The sequence below is a fragment of the Cavia porcellus genome, unplaced genomic scaffold (assembly GCF_034190915.1).
Source record: "Cavia porcellus strain 051 isolate PalLab524CR breed Dunkin Hartley unplaced genomic scaffold, mCavPor4.1 scaffold_12, whole genome shotgun sequence".
Classification (NCBI taxonomy): domain Eukaryota; kingdom Metazoa; phylum Chordata; class Mammalia; order Rodentia; family Caviidae; genus Cavia; species Cavia porcellus.
This window is the reverse complement of record NW_026947495.1, coordinates 66,423,377-66,447,209: the sequence shown is the minus strand read 5'-3', so window position 1 is coordinate 66,447,209 and position 23,833 is coordinate 66,423,377. Positions and strand designations below refer to the sequence as shown.

The window sequence follows — 23,833 nt, the reverse complement described above, 5'->3', positions numbered from 1 at the left end:
CAAACATAGCAGTTTGTGTAGGGTTCTATAGTTCATTTTCTTAGTCCCTTATATAAGATGGACATTTAAGTTCTTCTGCATCTTCTGGTACTTTATAGACTTTCATAATCAAGAAATGACACTTAGGACAGAAATCTTGGTGTCTTTCTCTGACTCCACAGCTCTTCTCCTGGTCTCATATCATTGTATTCATTTTCTGGGCACATACTGTGTTCCTCCTGTATGACAAATGCTATGTTAAGCTGCAGATTCCAGCATCAACTTTTCTAGCAAACAGTATGAGTGAGAACATCTATGTTTGAACCCTCAGAACTGTTGTATATTTTTACTCTCTTATTGTCTCTTACTGTGTATTTTTATTATTCCAGAAAGAAGCAACACAATATAGAACAGTTCTTGAACTAATACAGAGTTCTTAAAGATGGAGTGAAGTCCTATTTTTTTTTTTAAGGCCGAGGCTCACCGTGTAATTCAGGGTGGCCATGAGCACATTATGTAGCCCAGACGGGCCTTGAACTTGTAGCAATCCTCTTGCTAGAATTACAGGCATACACCAACGCTCAAATTCTAATTCTGAGCTTGGTGAATCACTTCACCACTGTTGACCTCAGTGTCTACATCCATAACATGACTTAAAATGGACATGCTCTTTGAAAGGACCATTCTAGCTCAATAATTACAAATATTTCCCCTTGTACCATGGGATAATTTCCACTATTAGCAGGACAGTATTTAAACTCCTGTATTTTGCAGATAGAACAGCTAAGACCAAGAAACACAGACTGTGAATTCCTTTATTAATTTTTGGTATGGCCTGAGTAAGGGGAAGTGTGAGAATTTTTGCTCTGTGCCTCAAAATTTATCTGGGCTTTTGATTTGAGCTACATTCAAAGTGAGCCATTTTCTTTGTGTGCACCCATAGAGATGCAGACAAATGTGTGCTCATAAGCAGATGACCACCAGCTTCCTTATAACTTCTCAAAAGGTCTATTAATAATAAAGAAAAGAATTAAATTTCTAAGTCATGCCTGAATTCTGGGCAGTAAAGCCCTAAAGTCTTGATGGCAGATTCACAAATGTGACTTATACATGTTCTTGGTGTTTAGTAATGGTGCCATAATCTGCATAACTGAGCTCTGAAACCGAGTAATTTTTATTTGGGGAAAAGTTTATTATTTTATAATTACCCTATTTACATTTTAATGTAAGAATTAAGAAGATGCTCATCCTTATTTTCTTTAATAACGTTTCTAAATCAGCCGGATACTGAATTGGCTTCACTCTTCAGTGTAGAAAATATGTTTATTGAAAAATCTGGAAGGCAAATTTGCACAGTAAACAGACCACATTCTGCAATTCTCCATTCTCCATATAAAATGCACCAGGACAGGCCTTGTGCATAAAATTCACTGTGACCTAGTTTAAGTGTTCCTGGCCCCCCTTTGTCCAGCTGTCTCAATAGAACTCCACTGTTGAAAAGGAAAAGGCTACAGCTTTATTTACACAATACAGTGTTATGTAAATGAGCAAGCATTAATCACAAACATTTCCCAAATGAACCTTTACAAATTAACACCATTAACTTTGCCAGGGGGCGGGCATTGCAGTCCAGGAATAATATGTTTTCCTACTGAGTCCCAGGCACTATTGTGTGCATATTTCAATCCCTGGTTTCTTTCTTTCTTTGTTTCTTTCTTTTGAGGGGAAGGGGGTGTGTTTTGAGACAGGGTTTCACTATGTATTTCAGGTTGTCCTGGAACTCACAATGATCCTCAGCCTCCTGAGTGCTGGGATTATAGGCGTGTGTGCCATCACACCCAGCGTGGCTTTCTTCTTGACTGCGTTCTTTTTTGCCTAACATAGTGTAGATGGAATGAAGTTGTCCTCAGTTTCAAAATCCCTTTTATTCTTTAGTGAATCAGTGCACTGCAATTATAGTATGGTCATAAATTTATAAACCTAAGTCCGAATCTTCACCTTTTAGCTGGGAAATGCCATTTCCAGAGTAAGCGTTGCCAGGAAAATGAGCTAACACATGCTTCAAAACAATTTTTGAGGCTAACATTTCTCTCTTTTTGGCTAGATTGAAAGTTGGCAGATAGCAAACAATTTCTAATTTACATATTAATTTTAATTCTCCGGAGAACTGTAGCAGAAGAATGAAAGAAATTTAAACAAATTCATACATAAGAATAGGGCAACTTGGTCTTCTCAAATGTTTAAAACAATGATGACATTATTATTATTATTTATTTCAGCACACAGTTCATTATAAATATCCCAAATATATGACTATGCTTTGTAGAAAAATTGGAATGAGAACATAATTAACCTTTTTAATCAAGTTTTATATATTCTAATTAAAGAATTGCCCCTAAAACTGTGAAATTTGATTAGGCATGAGATAGTGTCCCTAAGTGCTCATGACACAGGATTTCATTTCTCATTTGGAACCACCCCATCTGATATTTTAAATTTACAGTGTTGCCTTTTGAGGTGCATCAGTAATCTTTGAATCACATTATAGCTCATATTTTTTTTTTTATCTTACCATGTGGTACTTTTGATACTGTCATCTTTATTTTGGGTTTTTGGGTTTTGGTTATCCAGTAAGAAGTAAGGCTTCTTCTTACTGTGTTTTACTTTCCATGTCTGGAGACAAGAGATGGCCTTGACCAATTCATTGATTTACATTGGAATGACTAAGTTACACAGGAACAGAGAATTAAGAGTTTACTTAAAAGGTAAAAGTGGTGGTCACCAATCCTCCATGTGAGCACTTCTGTAGGTGATGTTTCTCTCTATTCTTCACTGTACATCTTTCTGAAACTACAAAAAGTCCGATCCTGGGGTGACTACCCAATGATTGCCACATCCTCGCAGCTGCCGTATCAGTTGGAGCTGGTGTATAATTGGTGCTTCTGCAGCCCCACCTCCTCTGCATTTTCACCTTTGCTTCTTACCAGCTTTCATGCGGATAAGACCATTTATGCTATGTTTTCCTAGTTTTTCTGCAAACAGCTCTAGTTTTTGTTTTGGGTCCACTTACTCGTTTCTTCTGCAGTTAATATAATACCAGGCAAACTCACCTCGGTCTTCATAAACAAACTGCACCCACCCACCATCTGTCATCTAAGAGGCCATCGTGCTCTCTGCTAGAGGCTCTGGCATTCTCCATCTGAGAGAGCAGTCATGAGATCAGGGAAAAGCTACAACTCTGGGTCCCACATGAAGTCCCTTTCCACTGCTGTTGGCTGATCCTCCCTCTCCCTTGGCCACGAGGCCCAACTCCACCTCTCCACCAGCTGCCATGAGGCAGCAGGTCCCTGCAGCAGCTGTAGTTCTCTGAAAAGCCAGCATGGCCAGGAAACCAGAACCCTGTTAGATGGGGCCTTTGAAGGTGTCCTTTGCAGCAAGAGCAGAAGACGAAGCCCTGGGTGGCAGAGGCACCTGCTGGCGTTTTCTTAAGAATCAAGCTTTTGTTTGTCGTTGTGTAACATTCTTCTAGGTGGGGTACGACCATTTACTGTTGACTTGCTCTGCTTGCTGTTAGCTCTAGAAATTCTGTTATCAGCGTTTTTCTTTCCTATGTTCTCTTCTAAACCATTCCTTTGTTTTCTTGTTTATCCTGTTCTAAGCTAAATCTTTGTTTTCGAGGCAATCTTCTTTTTCCCTCATCTTCATTCCTTTTTCTTCTTCCTCCTCCTCTTTCTGTGGTGCAAAAGTTTAATAAATGCATCATTTCCCCTCTCTTTCTTGAGTAACCTCTTTATTAAATTTTCATTTCTTTAGCTTAATGACTGGATTCATTGCTTTATTATCTACATGTACTTCACTTGAAAAGACCCCTAAAAAGTTTTTTTAAAAAATACTGCTAAGCATGGTATTCAGAATTCTAACCAACAGAGTATTTTTCTAAATGTTCATTTTGTGCTTCCTGAATTTTCAGGCACATTTGATGATAGTTTAACCTAACTGATACATCAGGAAAAGCATGCTTCATCTTTTAATATTTTACTTTCTCCCCAGGGAAGACTCTCACCCATCCAACAAACACCTGTGCCTGTAAAAGTTACAGATTAACTGTTCTCTTCTGCAGATATATGTATGCAATCACTGTTAGTCATCCACCCTCTATTTCTCTTGAAAACCTTCAGAATAGCAACTCTTTTGTAGTTATATTTATGTGCTTGCATATAAAATATATACCACTGTCATCTGTGTCAGGTTCACATCCATTGATTCAACCACCATGGATTGTAAACACCTGGGAAAACAATTGTGTCTGTACTGAATATAGCCTTTTTTCTTGTCATCACCCCCTAGCCAATACAGTATCCAATAACACGTATTTGCATAGCATTTACATTGTATTTGGCATTATAAATGCCCTAGAGATATTTTCAAGTACAGGAAAATACATATAGTTTACATGCAAATACTATATCATTACAGGTAAAGAATTTAATTATCTATGGATTTGGTATCCAAGTGGATCTATCCCTAGTGGATGTCAAGGGATGACTGTACATAAATTATGCACAAAGTGTGTGCATGTGTGTGTGCGTGCATGCATACTTGTGTGTATGTTCACGGCTACTAATCTTTGGCCTGTTAAGTTTCACCTATGGTAATATGGTCTGATACTCAGAAATAAAATGAGCCGTGAAAGATGTTCTTTGCTGAAAATTAAGTTTGTAATCAGGGCATGTGGAAAAGCTCACACTTAAATTGGCCTCCACAGCAGATGATTAAATAAAGAGATGGTCCAATGATAATCACATTGTTGAGTTGGAAACTAAGAAGCTGTTTATAAAGTTTATATCTGCTCTTAAACAGTATGAATTACTAGATAAATTAATAATATTGTAAGTTTGAGAAACCAACTGATTCTGTCAAGAAAAGAGGTCCAGTACAGAAAATAGAAGAAATCAATAGCATCAAATAGAAATCTAGAAAATGATAGCCAACTTTGTCAAACATTTTACATTTTTCCCATAAATAAGACTATGTATATTGATTCTTAGGTTTAGAAGGTAGTGGAGCAGATAGGAGGTAATTAAAAGCATAAATCTCCAGAGCTGGAGAAGGTAATTCTCTGTTTTTCTGACAGAGCTGACAAAATGATGAACATTTTTTGCTTCAACATGACAGAAATATAGCGCGATTACGTGGAGCAGGGACATGCGTGCTGAAAGCTTTGCTCAATAGCTGCTCTTTAACAGAGCTCTTTACAGTTAGTCAGTGTATGATAGTTACTTATTAAAGGTTTTTAAAAACTTGCCTCCAGAGTAGCGCTATATTACCAAAGCCAATGTAGCCTTCTCAGCACTACCTGCTGGTTTTAAACTCACCACTGAAAAAAAAGAAAACTAAGATAAAAGTGAAGTTTTTTGCTTTTTGTTTCTTGGGGTTTGTTTTGTTTGGGGGGGGTTTGGGGGGTCTTTTTTGAGGCAAGGTCTCACTACACACTTCAGACTGGCCTTGAACTCACTGGGTAGCACAGCTGGCCTTGAACTCTGGTCTCAGCCTCCCAAGTGCTGAGATAACAGATGTGTGCCACCAAGCCCCACCCAAAAGTGAAGTTTTTAAAAAGTGAAGATTATGACTTATAAAATCTCGTCAAATACTTTTTTAACCATTTCCTATTTTAACTAATAGGAAAATTATATAGCACATACAATTTATTATTCTGTGTTTTAAAAACACATGCATGCCTCACGTGACATATTACTTTAGCTCTTCATAGGTATCCAGTAATATTCAAAATTGTATAATCTGTGTAAGATGATGCTATGAAAAATGCAAATATCAATTCTCAATGAAAGCACCAACACCCACTCCCACCTATCAGAATATATTCACAACTGCAAACTGGTGAGCATTGATAGCTTATCATCCGTATACAAGCTTTGATACATTTCTATTAAGTCATCAGTTTGCTAATAAACATTAATAATACCTTTCAAAAATCTTATGGATGTTCTTCTTTTCCTGTGTAACATTCTTGTCACTCTATTAGTGAAACATTTAAAATTATTTGAAAGGATCTTCATGTCACTGAGTAGTTAGTATTTTTCATTTAAAAGTTTCCTCACCTCTCGGGAGTAGCAGGAGGTCTCTTGAGGGCTCATGTGTCTCCCTCATTTGGTATGAATTTCTTTAGTTCAGATTTGTTGCAGAATCCTTAACAGTAAAATAATGTCTCATTTGATTTTTGTGAATTGGGAAATGTATTCAACATATAATTAAGAACAGGTAGAATTTTTAGGTTTAACATCTGTAGGCTTCCAAGATGTTCATAGCTAGTTTATATTCATGCTTTATTTAGGACGCACTTAGTTTCTGTATATTTCAGTAGAGAATTGACTAAAAATTTTCACAACCTTTACAACAATAGAAAGTATTATTTATGTAAGACAAAAACAAGAAGGCATATGAAATAAACACTAAGTTTGTCTACCCCACTGCTTTAAGTGACTAATTTAATGCAGGGAAGAGCACTGCAGAGAAGCTCCTTCTGGTTACTTTCAACTCTCAAGTTTCTCCTTGAATAAAGCGACAACATTTTGCCCTGGAGGTCAGAGAACTTGAAATATGGTAGATGAGCATAAAGAGCAATTCTTCAGGAGAGAGTGCCTGGCTGGAAAAAGCCCTGTGATTCATGGCTTGGAACATGGGTAGGTGGGAACAGGACAGAATATTAGAAAGGACCCTTTTAACCAGCTTCTAAAATTTCAAGGGAGTATAACTGGTTAGTAAGAGTTCTTCAAGGAAAGTGAAGAAGCAGACCCTTCGGCCATTAGCAGGAAATAACATCAAAATAGAAATGCCTTCATAAACATGATGATCTAGCTAGGGAAGGCAAAACTACTGTACTTAGAAACTGCTGAACTGCGCAATGCAAACCATAGAGTCATATAAATTGAGGAAAGGAGAGAGCGTGTGGGCTAGGATAATCAGGAGTGAAAGTGAGCTTTGCTGGCTGCCTCTTTTTACCAGGACTCACAGTAAACTCACATGGAGCATCTCTGTGTTCACACATAAGTTCCTGGAGAAGATGAAGCCAAGAAAGATTTGAGAGATGATCAGGATTTGAGGGAAAGAGAATTAAAAGTTATAAAATTCTAGTGCTAAAACAGACAGAGATTGTTAAGGATGTGGTCCATTGCAGACAAAATCAGTAAAATGTTTCTTGTGTGTCCTAAAGTTGGTGTTTGCCAAATAAAAACAGTAGACCTTAAAGTTAGTGCTGTTTCCTTCTTAGATTTCAAACACACAATTTCCAAATGGATACGAAAAGTATCTCAGGATTTTTTTCTTAATCTTTAAAACGACCATACACCATGCTTGCCTTTCAGATTAATAACTGTAACACCAGAATAGTAGTGACAAAAGCTTGCAAATGACCTTGAGCAATTCCTAACAATTACTCTCCAAATAAACAGTCTAGTTTATTCACTAGGAGTGGGGCTTCAATTATATAAGTACAAGCTCTTATTTAACTTCCATAGTTAATTAAAACATAAGTAATGAAAACGTGCTCATTGAAAACTCAACTCTAACCACAGCAGTTATTTAGAACTTAGAGCAACTGAGAAAAAGATGGCAGATAGATAACAGCAGCTATGGAGGCTCTCTCAGATAGCCAGCTTAGATTCCAGGAATGGGGCAGTGTGGGGAGTCCTAAGCAGAGGGAGATATACCCTGCCGACCCAGGAATGAACTAAGCTGAGAGAAACCAATTGGAAATGCAGTCCTGGTGCTAAGATTGAAACACCTAAAAAACTCGCAGCTTGAATACCCTGTGGCTGCTGTGCCTGAATTGGCACATCTGGAATAGCCTGCTAGTTGCAACTCACTGGAGACGTGAACCCTCTGAGAGCGGGAATCGGTGAACCAAATTGGGAGCAGAACTGGCGGGGAGCCCTACATCGACCTGCAGTGAGTGAGAGGAACCTGCATAGAACTGCAGTGAGTGAAAGAAATAAAGACCCTTCCATAGACAAAGAGGCTCCAACAGAGGACATTCTGGGACCAGGAAGACCGACCAGAATAGGGCACTGCAGTGACTTCAGTCACATTCCCCTCTCAAGTGGGATTGGTGGGGAGCACTTGACCTGGGTGACACCACAGACTAAGGCCCAATAGGTCCTCAGGTCCTGCGCCTGGCAGTGCATCCTAACACAGTGAAGCCCTCAGTAGCTTGACCTGGAGGAGCACACTCAACATAGGCTACCTGGGTCTGTACCTTCTAGTACGCTGCACTGGGCGGGAGCACCTAGTCAGCACGCTTCAGACAAACTGAAACTAACAAAGAAAGAAACTGGGCCTCCTACACACACCTGTATGGAAGGAACAAAAAATATGAGAAGAAGAGGCAACAAGAAAAGGTCGTCAGTCCCCAATCCTGAGAACACTGATCCAGGAAAGGTAAATGCAAAGGAAAATGAGGACAGAAAACATGCAATATCAGGCATGGCACCAATAGACATAAAGTGATATCTTCGGGACCTCATACACGAGTTCAAAAGTGAAGTATTTAACCAAGGTAAGCAAGATATAAGTAGAATAGTTAAAGAAATGCTAAGCACCTCCCAAGAAAAAACAGGTGGTAGAATGGAAGAACAAAAAAAGGAGGAGAATTGTTTGATGGTGAAAATAGAGAAAACATAGAATACATGAAGCAGGTTCAAAGAGATTACCAGGAAACTAAAAACTCTATTGAAAGCTGGCATAACACCTTGAACGAAACTAAGGATAGATTATCTGAACTGGAGGACAGGTTTGTAATGTGGAAACATGAAAGGAAAAACTTCTTAAAAATAACAAGGAAACAAGCAGTAACAATACAAAGGCTAGAAGATGACAAGAGGATCTATAACTTAAGAACAAAGAATGTAAATGAAGAAGCAGAGGTACAAACAAAGGAACTGCAAAGGCTATTCACAGAAATATTAAGGAAAACTTCCCAAACGTAGGAAAAGGAAAAGATGCTCAGATGAATGAAGCATACAGAACTCCAGCCACCTACAATCAAAACAGAACTACACCCAGGCATATATTAATCAAGATTCCAGAAATCCAAAATAAGAACAGAATATTAAAAGCTGTCAGAAACAAGAAACAAATCATTTACAAGAGAAAACCCATCAGAATTACAGCAGACTTCTCGGCACAGACCATCAAATTTAGAAGAGCGTGAGACGAAATAATCCAAGCCTTGAAAGACAATAACCTCCAGCCAAGATTGATATATCTTGCACAATTGTCCCTAGAAATTAATGGAGAAACAAGGTGCTTCCAAGATAAAGAGGGACTGGGGGAATTTGCAACCACCAATCCAACTCTACAGAAAATACTGCAGGACATTCTAAAGAGAGAGAAAAGTACCAGGATTCCAGAAACAGTGGCAGAGAGGCCACAATGAATGGAGCAGAAAGTGAAATGAAGAAGACAAATAGACAACTAATGATGGAAAAAGAGCACAACAGAAATGAGGCAAAGAAGGTTGGATATAATTTCTAATATAGATGGCCTAGATACACTAACTTAAGGGAAAAAAGAGAGAACCACAGGCAGAGTGGATCAAAGAAGCTCTTTATAGGAAATATAATTAGCCTGAAGAAAATTATATGGACCAAAATCAAACATGAGAAAATGGAACTCGATGTGATAGGGAACCAGAGAGTAATAGGAGTAACTAGACCAGTATTTATGGATAGGTTGAACAGACAGGCTTTGATAAATGAAGAAATATAACTAGAAATCCCAGCCAGGAGTGAGGAAGTTCAGAAACACTTAGGTAAATAATAGGTCCCCCCTCCCAATACAAAACCATGAGTGTTAGGGAGACTCAAAAATACACAGTTCATTCTGGGGGAGTAAAGGGGAGGAATAGTCTTTAAAAAAAACAGCAGAAGATATAGTTAATAGTGTATCAGGAATTAAAACCCCTATTACTTGCACCACTCTGCTTGGTTGGAACTTGTTCCATCCTAGTTTGTATACAAGCACTGGGTCTGAGGGCACAGATAGCTGTCCATAGCACAGTGGACATCTTTAATTCCCTATTAACTCAATCAGGACCCATGTATAACTTTTACTGTTGTATCATGACTGATTTAGTTAAATATGACTTGTTTGATTGCTGCTTATTATTGACAGATTTTATTCAAAACTGTTAGGTTGCTGGTATCAAGTTGAAGAGTATAGAAACTATACTGAAAATGACAATGATTCACCATGATATCCATTCTTATTTGATTACTACCTGTTTTTCTAGCTCTACACTATCTACAAAGTTGTATTTCTGTTAATCCTGTTATGTGCTGATATGCTCAATTATACTTTATCTGATGATATAGCCAATTCTGTTGATGATAACAAGAAACAGCACAGTGACCATGGTAGAACTCCTTATACAGCAGATTTATATGTCTTCTTTAGTTTTATGTGTCTAAAGGAAAAAGTTTTGTTCTGTCCTGCTTTGTTCTGTTTCTCCCTCTAATATAGAAAGGTTAGAAATACATGTTAAGGCTCATGCTTGCGTAAAACCTATAAACAGTTTATGAGAACTGATCTTATGACACATGATGAAATGAACACATACTTTGAAGGAAAGAATGGGGCACTACAGTACCCAGTGCTGATTCCAGAGTGTCATGATGTGAAATCCAGCAATATTATTAATCTTTGTTCAGAAGGATTTTAATCTAATAAATTTTGTTAGGTCTCAACATAAATAAAGATTTAGATACATGCATACATGTCTTAAGTGTATAGGATGGATGGCCATAATACTTAGTTGAACAGAACTGTTTGCAGTCTCTCTGGTTAAATTCCCATTTATATGTTCACTTGTGTATCTTGAACAACTATTTGTGGAGGGATAATATGTATACATCAACTAGTGATTTATTACTGTTTATTTCTTTTCTTTGAAAGTATGTACTATTTCTGCCCATTTTCTATTTTGTTTTGTCTTTCTTTAAATTAAAAAAAAAAAAAAACTTAGAGCAACCAAAAATTTTTTTGTCAGGAAGTAGCATCTTCTTACTATAGTTTAGAATTGTGAGCCTGTAATGAAAGTGAAAAGCCTGCTGGTTTTTAGTCAGTTTTGTAATTCCAATCATCCACCGCAATGACAACCCTGATTCCACGCACTGAAGGTGGGCTCTGTCACAGCTCTGCCTTCCATCACTGAGGGGTATTATCCATCTGCAAAGGAGTCTGGTTGTGTTTTGTTTTGCTGGAAACAGAGTCTTACCCTGCAGTTCAGGGAGGCCTTGAACTCACTCTGCAACCCAGGCTGGTCTCTACCTTGTGGCAATCCTCCTGCCTCAGCCTCCCAAGTGCTGGGATTATAAGTGTTTATCACCATGCCCAGCAGCAGTATTCTAGTTTTTTAAATGCATGTCACATTTGGCATAAGAGACACAAGCTTCTCACTTCTGATCACCAAGTAGTTTCCCTTTTTGTGTTTGATGATTCCCACTGACCGTCCTCTGAAAAGCAGCTGAACTTTGAGCACTAGCTAGGTGATTACCTGAGTTTTGCTCTGGAAAGGCATAACATTCTATATACAAGAGAACCCTATAGAATCTTTCCATGGGATTTGTTTTGTTTTGTTTTGTTTTTAATGTCATGAAGTTTTTTTTTTTTTTTTTTTTTTTTTTTTACTTGCAACATTTGAAATGAACTGAAAATGTCACGTTTACGAAAGAAGTGGTTTGGTGATTTGGTATTACAATTGAATTTTTTAAATCAACAAAATCCCCTATATAAACTTTTAAATTAAAAAACCAACAATTTCCTTTTGTGACTTAAATTATACAGTTACACAGATGGTCACATATGGAGTATTCATTAACATCTGTCAGAGCTGAGGAAATGATGGATAGAATCTGCGTTTGTAACATACTGGAATAGAGGTACCGAGTCTGCAGATGTAGATTTAAAAACAAGAAATTTGAATATCTGACATCCTTTTCAAACTAGCTTCCTAGAGATTTAGACTTTGAATAACTCTCTTTGGCATAAACTTCCTTTTTATAAATTCTTATTAATTCAAACTATACTAATTAATTAAGGATTTGTGATAATTCAAGTATAGATGAATTATATTTTTGTTAGGTCCAAATCTTTCTTCAGAGACATTGCAAAATAAATACTTCAAAGCAGGTTGAAACATGGATATTTAAAAACACGAGCAGAAGAAGTTTTCAAGCATGCTTAAGCATAACACCATGCCTGTCTTAAAATAATTGTATATTCTTAACCAAGCCACTTAGGCTCTCATAGCTAACAATTTAACTAACAACAGTTTTTCGAAACTGTTCTGCTTTTCGGACTTTTTTACAATTTTAATTGCATTCTTCACCCAAATAATTCATATTAATGAGGTTTTTCTAAAATAGAACCAATTAGTGATATCTGACACTACTTTCTCTTTTAAAGAAAATTAATATTTTTGTTACTTGATTAAATCTCTCTGAATGTTTTTCATATCAAGTATTGAGCCAGAAAATATTTAGATTCATATTTCAGGCCAAACAAGCATTATTCTGTGATTTGAGTTACCCAATTAAGATTAGATCATTCAGATAATGAGCCACTTTTCAGAGAGCATTCAGTGCATCAAAAAAGAAACTATTTGGTGACCATATGTCAGTGCTATCTATCTATCTATCTATCTATCTATCTATCTATTTCTATACCTATATCTATATATCATGCAAAATGATCATTCAGATTAGGTGAGTGATCAATAAGCAACTGATTATGTGTTCTGAAGTCAGGCTGGCTTGATAGACAAATGATTAAACCATTTATATAGACATTGTTTTTGCAACAGCTGAGGAGTTGGTTGTTGTGAATCTGATCAGAACACACTGAGAGCAGTTGAGCGCCACCACCACCACCAAAATCATCCCAATCTGTGACCCTCCCCTGTGTTAACACTGCTTGCTCAGTCTGCATGAGGCTCTTGGCTCCAGAAGGACAGAGCCTGATCTGTTCCTGTCTCCCTGGTGCTTAGCACAGTGCATAAATAGTCCTTGAATGAAAGAATGATCTTAAAGGGGATATTAAACTTATAACAACTCATAAGGATGAGATGAGTGTTACTGGATCCATTCTCTGTGTCCTGTGTCACCTTAAAGATCACACCTCCAAACTGTTTTCACTCCATATTTTCAAGATCACGTTTCACAGGAGTGTGTGCTGCTTTGGATCCTCTGCTGTGAGAGCTATTGTGACCTGGCCTTGGAGCTTGCTTCTGGGCCCTGTGCTGGAGAGGCTAAAAGCCAGTCTCTTAATCTTTGGTTTGAATCCAGAGTCTTCCGTTTTTGGCTCTGTGATTGAGCAGTAACAACTCTTCAGTCTTTGCCGGTGAAATAAGATCCTGCATATTAAGTACTTAGCACTTTACCTGGTACATAACAAACAATAAATGGCTGCTATTTGTCACTATTTTTATTATTGAATTCAACATAATTTTTTTGTAATTTGACATTGTGTTTCCTGCGCTTCTGGCTTCTGTATTCTCTTTACGGCTAAGTATTCTGTAGCTCTTTGTGGTGATAGACAAGGTGTTATGATTTTCCTTGGAGCAGTAGCTATAAATAAGACCTCTACAGCTGGGAATGTAGCTCAGTGTTAGAGTGCTTGCCCAGAATGCATGAGGTCCAGCGTTCAATGCCAAGCACTGCTAAATGAGTAAATGAGATCTTTATTTTATATGAAATGGGTCCTGTGACACTTTTTTTGCAACATTATCAAATATACTTCCAGAACATTAGGTTCTAATATAGTATTATTGCTATTTAATAAAGTTGCTTTGAAGTAACATTGCAGAATTTTAACTCAAAATGATAACATGCTCCCTTAAACCTCTAATTCCCCCTAGGTAGTTGTGTGTAAAATTTTTAAACGATTTTTTCTTTGAAATTTTTATTTGCCTTATCTTCTGGGCCCTCCTGGTCTTTGTCCATCCTGTTTTTCTGGTGGCCCTTTTTCTGCATCTCATCTTCACCCTAGCTGTTAAATGCAGCTCTTTTTAAAGATTGTTTCCTCAAATACATTTTTCTCATTCCTGTACTTAATTCCTGAAGAATCTCATCTACTCATGTTTTCTCAGTCTTACTATATGGCTTCCAAATGGTTGTGTCTACGACGGCCACTTTCCTCACCCACCAGTTGTGCTTTTGATCATTTGTTGGACCTTCCCCCTGTGTGTCCCATGAGCATCCTACTGGGAGATGCAAGACTTCCAAACTGAATCCCTGCAAAATTTCCCCACCCACCTCTTTTTTTGTTTTATTTTGCCATTTTTCCTGCCATCTGAATAAGTAGTTTTTAAAATCAACTGGTTATTTTTCCATCTTGTATTTTATTTTAAAGAGAATAGAAAAACAATAAAAAGATACAGAATTTCAAAACAAGATAATAAGACATGAACAATGGTTATTATATTGCATATTGTTGTTTTCAAAATAGTTGCTCAAATTACCAGACATGGGCATGCCAAATTGATCAAGCAATATAAGCACTAAATGTTCCTTTCAAAGAATGAATAGAATGAGGAGTAAAATTATCTTAGCTATCGTGTGTGTGTGTGTGTGTGTGTGTGTGTGTGTGTGTGTGTGTATTCATTCCCCCTTCTTTCTTTTTTCCTTTCTCCCATCCCAGTTGTTCTTGTCTTTTGAGCACTTTCTTTCCTTTTCACAATATCTATTGTAATTTTTGGATCTTATTTACTTGTTGTAGTCAGGAGTCCCAAGGAGAACAATTACATGCAGGACACAGAATTTATAATGTTATTTTATGATGGTGATCCAGCGTTAAATAAAAGAAACTTCAGGAAATCTGTCCACACACTAAAAACCTAGAAAATTCACCCGAGAGTCTGGATCCCACAGCAATGTCCTGCATGAGTCCAGCTGAAGACGTAGAGCCCGTGACACTGCCTCCCACGAGTCCAAATGAAGGTCTAGAGCTGGTTGTCTTAAAATATTTCAAATTTCACAGGTGAATCAAAGTTTATAGGCATTTTATTTTTATATTAATTTTAATTTTTATTTTTATATTAATTTTAATTTTAATTTTTATTTTTATATCTGGTAGACCGGTCTTTTCTGTATAAGAAAATGGACGAGATTACGTTGGAGTGAAAATATCTAGCCTAGTTTAATCTGGAACTTTATTATAAAAAGCATTAGCATAACTCAGGTTAGCTAAATGGCTACTCAAATGTTTTGTTATTTTTTCTTAGCTACATTTTTATAATTTCAAAGTTTTTAAATCTTGAACATTTACATATTTCACTTAATTTTGAATTATACAATGTATGCCTTTCATAATTAGTTTTTGTATTTTAGAGTATGAATTTTACAAAAAAATTTGTGAAATAGGTTTTCAAATGAGTAATGATAAATAAAACACTAAACATATGTAAAACATCACTAAAACTATTCTTCAACCAATTTCCTAAGCATTGTACTTGCAAAGTAATTTTGCCCTGTTGTCATACATTAAGTATATTATTCATCAAGTAAAAGGAGATACAATGTGAGTTCTAATTTTAGATTTATTTTGTGTCATGTATATAAATTGCCCTAATATGGCAATAGAAGTAAGTGTAATAACTTCTGAACTTATTAAAAATTAATGTGTGTCAGCCTCAAAGCCTAATTTAGAAGGCCAATGAAGGCTTAACTTGGATGTACAATCACAGCTTTAATGTACATTCTTGAATTATATTGCATGACTTATTATCAAGTAACAAAAAGCTCTCTATGAAGCACCCAGTGGCCATCCATTTCCCCACTCATCACAGCACTTTCAAAGATGTTAACAATGTGGGATGTGACTGTGAAATCTCTACAAAACCTGGGTTATCCCCCTGTATAACTCAAGGTCACAGAGATGAACAATTCGCTAAGATTTCCCAGTTTAAAATGTGAAATTAATTTAAAGAAGGTAGATAACATCCACTTTCAAATACTTTTGGGGGAATCATAAAGTAAATGGCTCAAGAATATCAAATAATTGTTGACAAATCCTTACTATTTTGTGTGATGATTCTTTTTTAAATATGTTATAAAAAATTTTTTTCCTTTTTTAGTGCTGCTGGTTGCACCCAAGGCCTTTGCTTTGAGTTTGTTTTTTTGGTTTTTGTCTTTGCTTTTGTTTTTGTTTGTTTGTTTGTTTGTTTCTAAGAGTAGGGTCTCACTAAGTCACTGTGCTGTCCAGGCCTGGCTCAAACTTGTGATCCTCCTCGCACTTGCATCTCAGAGTGCTTTTAAAAAACTTCTAAGGTTTACAAGTTCTAAAAGGTTACATTTCTATATGCAAGTTTGTAAAGGAAATTACATATTTTCCTACATTATGAGTGTTCCCATTATTTCGTATGCAGCATTCTGCATTCATTTTCTTACTACAGGTGTAATAATTTAGAGACTGTAGTCACTGCATTATCTGTTGGACTCATGATTCATTTCCCCTTAGGATTTGAACGAGAGGTGGGGGAAAATCTTTTTCCAGATATGATCTCTATAATGTACAGTATTTATGGATAGAATTAAGAAATTAATCTTCCAGATTTAACTTTACCTTAACACATTTATATGCTAAACTTGGTTTTGTAAAGGACATAATTTTCAATTGTGGCCTAACATGAAGAAAGACAATAGAATTGAACAAATAAAGGGATTTAGACTCAGATCACGGTTGATATAGCCGCCTTCAAATAATTGTCTCTCTTATACTCTGACTTTCTTGACTCTAAATTGATAACTTAGGGTGTAGTTGGATATCTGCAGGAAGAGCTCAGATTGCTGGGAATCATCTAAAGTTAACACCCACCTTCAAATGATTAAAGTGAAATATGAACCTGACAAGGGAAAATGAGACCAATGTCTTATTCACCTACAACTCCATTAAGAATGTGTTTTGTTCACCTTAAAAAGCACTTTTAAAAAAGACTCTTTTCACTATTTTCTAAGTGGCTACTAACTAAAACTGCAGTGTCCTTCAATCTGCCATAGTTGGCCCACTTTTCCACGTTTTGGTGTGTAACAAAATTCCACCAGTGAATCATGTACCAGGACCATGAGCATCAAGACTCTCAATCAACTAATAGGCTGCACTTAAAAAATTAATTTGATGCTCACTAATGATCTTAGCATTTAAACAAATGAATTATTTGGCCTACACTGACTTTTTCTGACAATGTGAATGAATATATAGGTAGTGTTTATATATTGAAATAGTCACATTTTAAAGCCACTGTAACCTAAGAACTTTACTCCTGTCTTATAATATTTGATAGAATTTAAATTGGGCCCAAAGAGCATTAACAGTCTAGAGCACACATTGTTTTCTTCCTGGAGAGAAACCACTTTTCTCTTTAGTAATACAGAAATATTGATGGGGTTTTTTATGAGGGTGCTATAAAACCAATAAACACAGAGTGCCATATGCACAATTCTTGTACCTCATCAGAACCCAGACAATAACACTCATGTTGAACTACAGGTGACTGGTACCCGCTGGAATTGCACATTATGGTAACCCTGGGTACACCACTGAAATCTGCAGCATTTCACTAGAAGTAAGCTAGAAATTAGCAAAGACATTGTGTCTTCAGCTATAAAGTTCATAATGATTGTAATTTTGTCTGGACTTTGTTTTCAACAGATCCCAGTAGATGTGGATTGAATGAAGTGAATATCAAAGTCAGCAGTATGTCATTACTGATATTGCAGGACTTAAAATTGCCAATATCAGCAGAAAGACTTACTAGCAATCTTTGGATTAAGTAAGCCTTTCTCTGGGTGTAGCTTATGTTTCCTGTGTTGTAGCTTTGTCTCTGGGAGTGTCTAGTCTCATCACCGCTGGCAAGTTTATACAAAAAAAAAAAGAATTGTAATAGTGAAAAAGTTCCATGGCACAGTGAAGGTTGAAGTAATTATTTAGCTGCTACCCAGTGATATTTTGTTTCTTAATGTTTTTACTTTTAGTATTTGAAATGCCATGCATTTATCTCAAATAATTATTAAACCTTTGAAATAAATACTTGCTTTAATACAGAATCAACATCTTTATTTTTAATGTTTCTCCATCTCTAACACATGGCAGGTGCTAAATAATTATTCATAGAATAAAGAATCAAGTTTATCCTTTTTAGATCAGTATGTTGTGACAGTTTATTGATGTTTCCTATGACATCTTAGTGTATAAGATTTTTGTAAAATTAACTGACAGCACATATCACATGGACATCTCAGGACTCAGAAAAAAAACATGCTAGGAGCTTTCATGATATACATTCTTTAATTAAGAGGATAGTTTTAACTACTTCTTAAAGTGTAAAATGATTGGTTCTGTTGGTAAATAATCAGGTACTTTCTCCTGAGTCATTACCTTTGCCCAATCACTTTGTGAATTTGTGTTCTTTCCATACAAAGTTAACAAATTCTAAAGTCCTGATTTAAGATGTTAGCTGCCCTCTCAAGTAAAAATTAGAAATTGAGTAAACACCAGAAAGGAGAGTCCAGTGAGTTTTAGAACTTTTCGCTGGAAATGATACTTTTTTGAGCAAATGATATTTTTTGAGCAATCTTATTCTTTGTCTTTCCTTATCTTATTTTTTGTCTTTGTATTTGAACCAGAGGGCATCTGAAAAATATAGAAGATAGGGGAAGAGAATGGGGCTTAGTAATGAAAGTAATTAACAGAAGAAAAAAATTCTAAGATGTTTCACCTATGCTAGGCAAGCAGTATACCATTGTGGTGCATCCCAGCCTTTGAAATTCTTACTGGGAGGCACCGTCTCACTAAGTTATCCAGGCTGGTTTCCACCTCAGTCCTCCTACCTCAGCCTCCCGAGTAGCTGGGATTACAGGCATGCACCATTGTACATAGCCCACGCATTCTTCTTTGGAGGTCAGCATGGTGATTCTGGCAACTTTTTCTAATTCTCACAATTGTATTTAGGAACTTCCTTCCCTTTTTGGAGTGCTGGGACTCACACCCAGGGCCTCCCACGTGCAAAGCAAATGCACTCCCACTGAGCTACATCTCTTACCCTAATTCTGGCAATTCTTCCCAGATGTTTCCTTGGTCACTGCCAGAAACGGAAGGTAGGTGGCTACTGTTAGACAAGCATTTGTCTACAAATGGTCAGCAAGGCGTAAAGCTGGCTGGCTTGGCTTGGCCAATCAAAACAGTAAAGAACAATTGTTGACTAAGCTGGATCGTGCTCGTGGATTTTCTGGCTCTTTCTCTTGCTTCTTTCATTCCTCAATTAAGGAGATTCCCAGATAATAAAGTCAGGTTAATCTTGTAGCTTTTAACAGTGTCTCAGTTTCATTGAGGATTTGCCCGGGAGGTAGAAGCTGTTGACAGTGCCTCAGACACAGTACTGAGGATAGCAAGGTGCCACTCCAGGAATATCACAGGGGAACTGGAAGGATGTCAGATGTAGGTGAATGGTGCCTGTCACTCTGTCCTTATTCCATGATCTTCCACTCCACTTTTCCCAAACAACAGTCCGTGGGAGCTAAGCTCCCTCGTGTCCTCTCCACCAACAGGACTCAGAGAAAATCGATCACCGCTCTCGAGAGTTCTTTCCATCTTGGCATCCCTGAAGTGCTCACTTAGGCGGAACTTTATCTCAAGTGCTAATTGACGCAGTTAACTTTTGGCAGTGATGCCAGGAAATAGAGGAAATCACACCCTCCTTATCTCATAGTAGAGAACCACACTTCTTTAGCCAAAGGAGCGATAAAGTAACGCTGCACTGTTTAATGTACTTGGAAAGATGAGGTTTTGAGAGGTGTTCAGGTATCTTATAAAATTGTTATATATTTGAAAAGCGGCACTTTCTTAGCCATACACCAGATCGGATCGAATGTATTATTCTAGTATATTTTTCAAAACTTGAGTAGATATTTCCTACTTGTAGAGATTTCTATAGTCTTAAGGTATACTATTTCACGGAATTATTAAAATCAGGATACTTTCTTTGTGTAAAATTGTTCCCCTCTAATAAAATTACAAGATTAATTTACTGTGGGTATTTGTAAGTATAATGTGTGCACATATAATTGAACAAGGATACACATATAAGCATTTCCTATCTATTAAATGGCTTCTGTACCTACTTGTGTGCTTTTTGGGTTTGTTTTTTTGTTTTGTTTTGTTTTGTTTTTTTTGAGACAGAATCTGTGTCATTCAGTCTGGTGATGAACTGAACACGTAGCCCAAGCTAGTCTTGAACTTACAGTGATCCTCCTGTCTCAGCCTCCTGAGTGCTGAGATTGTGTGACTTTGATTTGTTATGCTCAATTTCTCATTTGGCTAATAACCATATTATAGGATATCATGGCAATTAAATGTTTGCCTAAACAAAACTGTTTGCAGTCTCCCTGTTTGAATGTCCACTTTATATGCTTTAATTTTGTAATGTGAACAACTATTTCTAAGATGACAATATGAAATCTATTAACTAGTGATTTCCTATTCTTTATTTTTTCTGAAATTCTGTATAACTTGTACCTTTTTTCTGTTTTTTTTTCTTTTTCTCCTTAAATAAAATTTTGAAAAAATGTCTGCCTAAAACAGTGCTCAATAATATTCATAATAATTTATCACTTTACCTATCAATTTTAAAATTTTTATTTGTTTAAGGGCCAGTTATATAGCACAGTGGTACAGCACCTGCATAGCAAGCACAAGACCCTTAGTTCGATTTTCAGTACAGGAAAAAAAATTTATTTATATTCTCAATTTATAAGTACCCAACTGTATTACCTCAATTAACCACTCTCGGTTAGTAAATAAAGGACTTATACTATTATACTTTTCTCTTCTTTGGATTATCTTTTTCAGCCTTGACAGAGAACAATACAAGAAGTCCTTGAGAAAACTAAACAAGAGCAATTATAAGTCAATAAAGATTTAAAAAGATATTTCTCAAAAGATATTAAGGAAATGAGGGTCAACATACTGTCAGTATAAAATTATAGACCACGAGTGACAGAGATTATAAACTAGGGAAATTATAGATATCATCAGTTGTAATACAGAAGTAAAACCTAGTTCTAGATCACATTACTAAGGCTATACATTGTTTTCCACGTCCCAATCCACATAAAATAGCACAGCAAAATCAGTGACTGTCGAAAATCAGATTGTGACATGAAGCTCCCATTCTGAGGGGACAGCAAATACAGATACAATGTCTAACTCACTGCTTAAGCCTTGATACCTACAGTTGCATCCACCATAATGCTTGCCATAAACCCTTTCATCAGCATCATTTATGCACTCAGGGTGAGTTTTTCCCCACCAGCATCTGGAATGACGTGGCACTCAAGTGATGCTTGCCATCCTGTCCTGAACCAAGTATGACTAGTAGGTGTCCAAAGGTAGCAACCAACAAGTGCCTGGTGAGCTGGAGCGAGACAATCAGTGAGGCAGCAAATGTACCACAAAAATCAGCCTGGGGTGGCTTAGTGCATTCGTGGTATGTCAGAGCCGTGCTTTCTCCCTAGTAGTTAGCTGTGTAATGGTTCCATTTAAGCCCTGGGCAGCAGGATTAATAACACCTGAGAAATCAATAATAGTGTAATTCAGAATTCTTGTTATGTTCATATGTATTTTCCCAACTGCCTTACTCTTCTCTTTCATATTCAACCAAAACACAGCTAGTAAGTAGCTGTTGTAGAAATCCCCCCAATTTGAAATTTATAGCAACAAACAGTTGCTTGCAAACTTGATATCTTGCTCCACAGGCAGCCCATCAGTTTCCTTGGCGTTTTGTTGAAGATATTCTACCAGTAGGTCTATATATAAACCCATCTCTAGCCTTTCCCACTTGGGTTCTGGTCCTGAAACATTTATACTTTCTGTAGGCTCAAATTTTCTCACCAGAAATGTACTTTTGTCTACTAATTCATGTGTATCCTTTTCTTCAGTCTTACTTAGAATTCCTCACTAATATCATCCCTCTCTGGTTCCTTTTATTCTTGTCTTGGATCTCCCATAGCATACATGCTTTCTGTTTTAACTCACCCCTGTATATGTACGGCTCTGCTCTACACATGTTACCTCAGGTGTGTAAGTGTGAAGTATCCTCGGCTGCACCATCTTCAAACATGTACAGCCAAATAAAGAACACTAACATGATTATTAAAAACTATCATTGCTTTAGAAAGCCTCTAACAAAACCTCATCTCATTTTATATTACCTTTATCACCCATTCACTTTTATAACAGGCAAGATACCATATCTTGTATTATCTTGTTTTGTTTATCTTGTTTTGTTGTTGACAAAATGCATGTTTACTTTTTTTCAGTCTACTGACGATAAAATTCCAGTGGATTTGCTTAGATTCTTTTGTTGCTGCATACATTAATACTGGACACCTAAAAAATTAAAACCTTGGTTAGGCAGAGGGGGAATTTTCCAAGTGTCAGGAAATTGACTAATGTTTTCTAAGTTTGTTGTAATTTGTTTTGTCTTTCATCTTGTTCATTTTCTCCTTTTGATCTAGTGTTGAAATCACAGTTCTGCATATTTGTGTGTAAATAAATTTAACACTAACTGCTTTGACTTTAGTACCATTGTCAGAGCTAAGATCCTGAGTTCCTTTGTGACACCCAGTATATAATTCTTGGAACTGGAATCATCAAAATGATGCATGAAGTACATATGGATATCTCGAAAACAGTGTCATTTCTACGCAACATGTCTTGTCATACCAGCTGGTCTCAGAGCAGATCTCAGAGAATATTAGATACAAGGCAGAAAGGGTTTTCGCCAGAGGTCAATGTTTGTGGAAGGTCATCTCTCCACTGCCTGCATGCTCACGCAGGACAGCCAAAGCAGTTGGTGACAGACAGAAGCCTGAAAAATAATCCAAGTTGACAGTGGAGGGAGGGCACCGATGACAAAGCTTACCGTTGTCACCATTTTCCCCTAATTCTGTTGTCCAGTCATGTAATGTCTAGTGTTGTACAGAAGGGTCTGATATGCTAAGACTTCTTAAATGCTGGTCTACCGCTTCGTTAAATGCCAAAAACATAGTTGAGCACTGAGTCGTAAATGTCCGTGATGCTATGATTGAATGTATCTTTTTCCTGCATGATCATCCATTGTGATGTTTTCTAAGTAGCAAAAAAATGAGCCTGATTTGTTCTCCTTTGTAGAGCCAGGCCGAGGCCCACTACAAAGGAAGTAAACATGCCAAGAAGGTCAAAGCACTAGAGGCAACGAAAAATAAACCCAAAATGGTTTCTTCCAAGGACAGCGCAAAGGCTAATCCCAGCTGCTCCATCACTGCAATCACAGGCAACAGCTCTGACAAATCAGGTCAATGACACTTTTCGTTCTTTACATCCTTCGTTTCCCCCCATTTCCCTGCCCCAGCCCTGTTCTCCTGCCCTCAGCCCCTGCATGTGACTCTCCATGATTTGTTTTTGTAATATTAATATGTTTCCTTCATGGGAAGGGTTATATGTCTGCACAGAATCGAAGCATTTGATATGTTGCCATTCCATGTTGTGAAATAATATACACATTTAAATATGTCTATATGTGTATATAAATATGTATATATAAGTATATATGCATGAAAATAAGTGGAGGCTACTTGGTCCCAATGTATGTAAACAAAAATCGGGAAAAACTGAGATACTATTCCTTCTTATACTTCCTGTGTTTGGTATGCACTGTGAACTTTTTCAGTGAAGGAATTCTTAAAGTTGTTTATCATAGACATTTTATATTCTCTTACTCTAGCAAAGGAAGATTGAAGGGCAAAAG

At 36.8% G+C, this 23,833-nt stretch overlaps 1 protein-coding gene across 8 annotated transcripts in view; it reads left to right on the top strand.

Annotated features, from left to right (window-relative positions):
* Positions 1 to 23,833, top strand: part of Znf385b (zinc finger protein 385B) — a 284,441-nt gene that overhangs the window by 221,570 nt on the left and 39,038 nt on the right. For all 8 annotated transcript variants that reach the window (XM_003478507.5, XM_013142520.3, XM_023561095.2 and 5 more), the window contains one exon: positions 23,218 to 23,380. In XM_003478507.5, the coding sequence (XP_003478555.1) occupies positions 23,218 to 23,380 (163 nt within the window). The remainder of the gene's footprint in view (positions 1 to 23,217; positions 23,381 to 23,833) is intronic.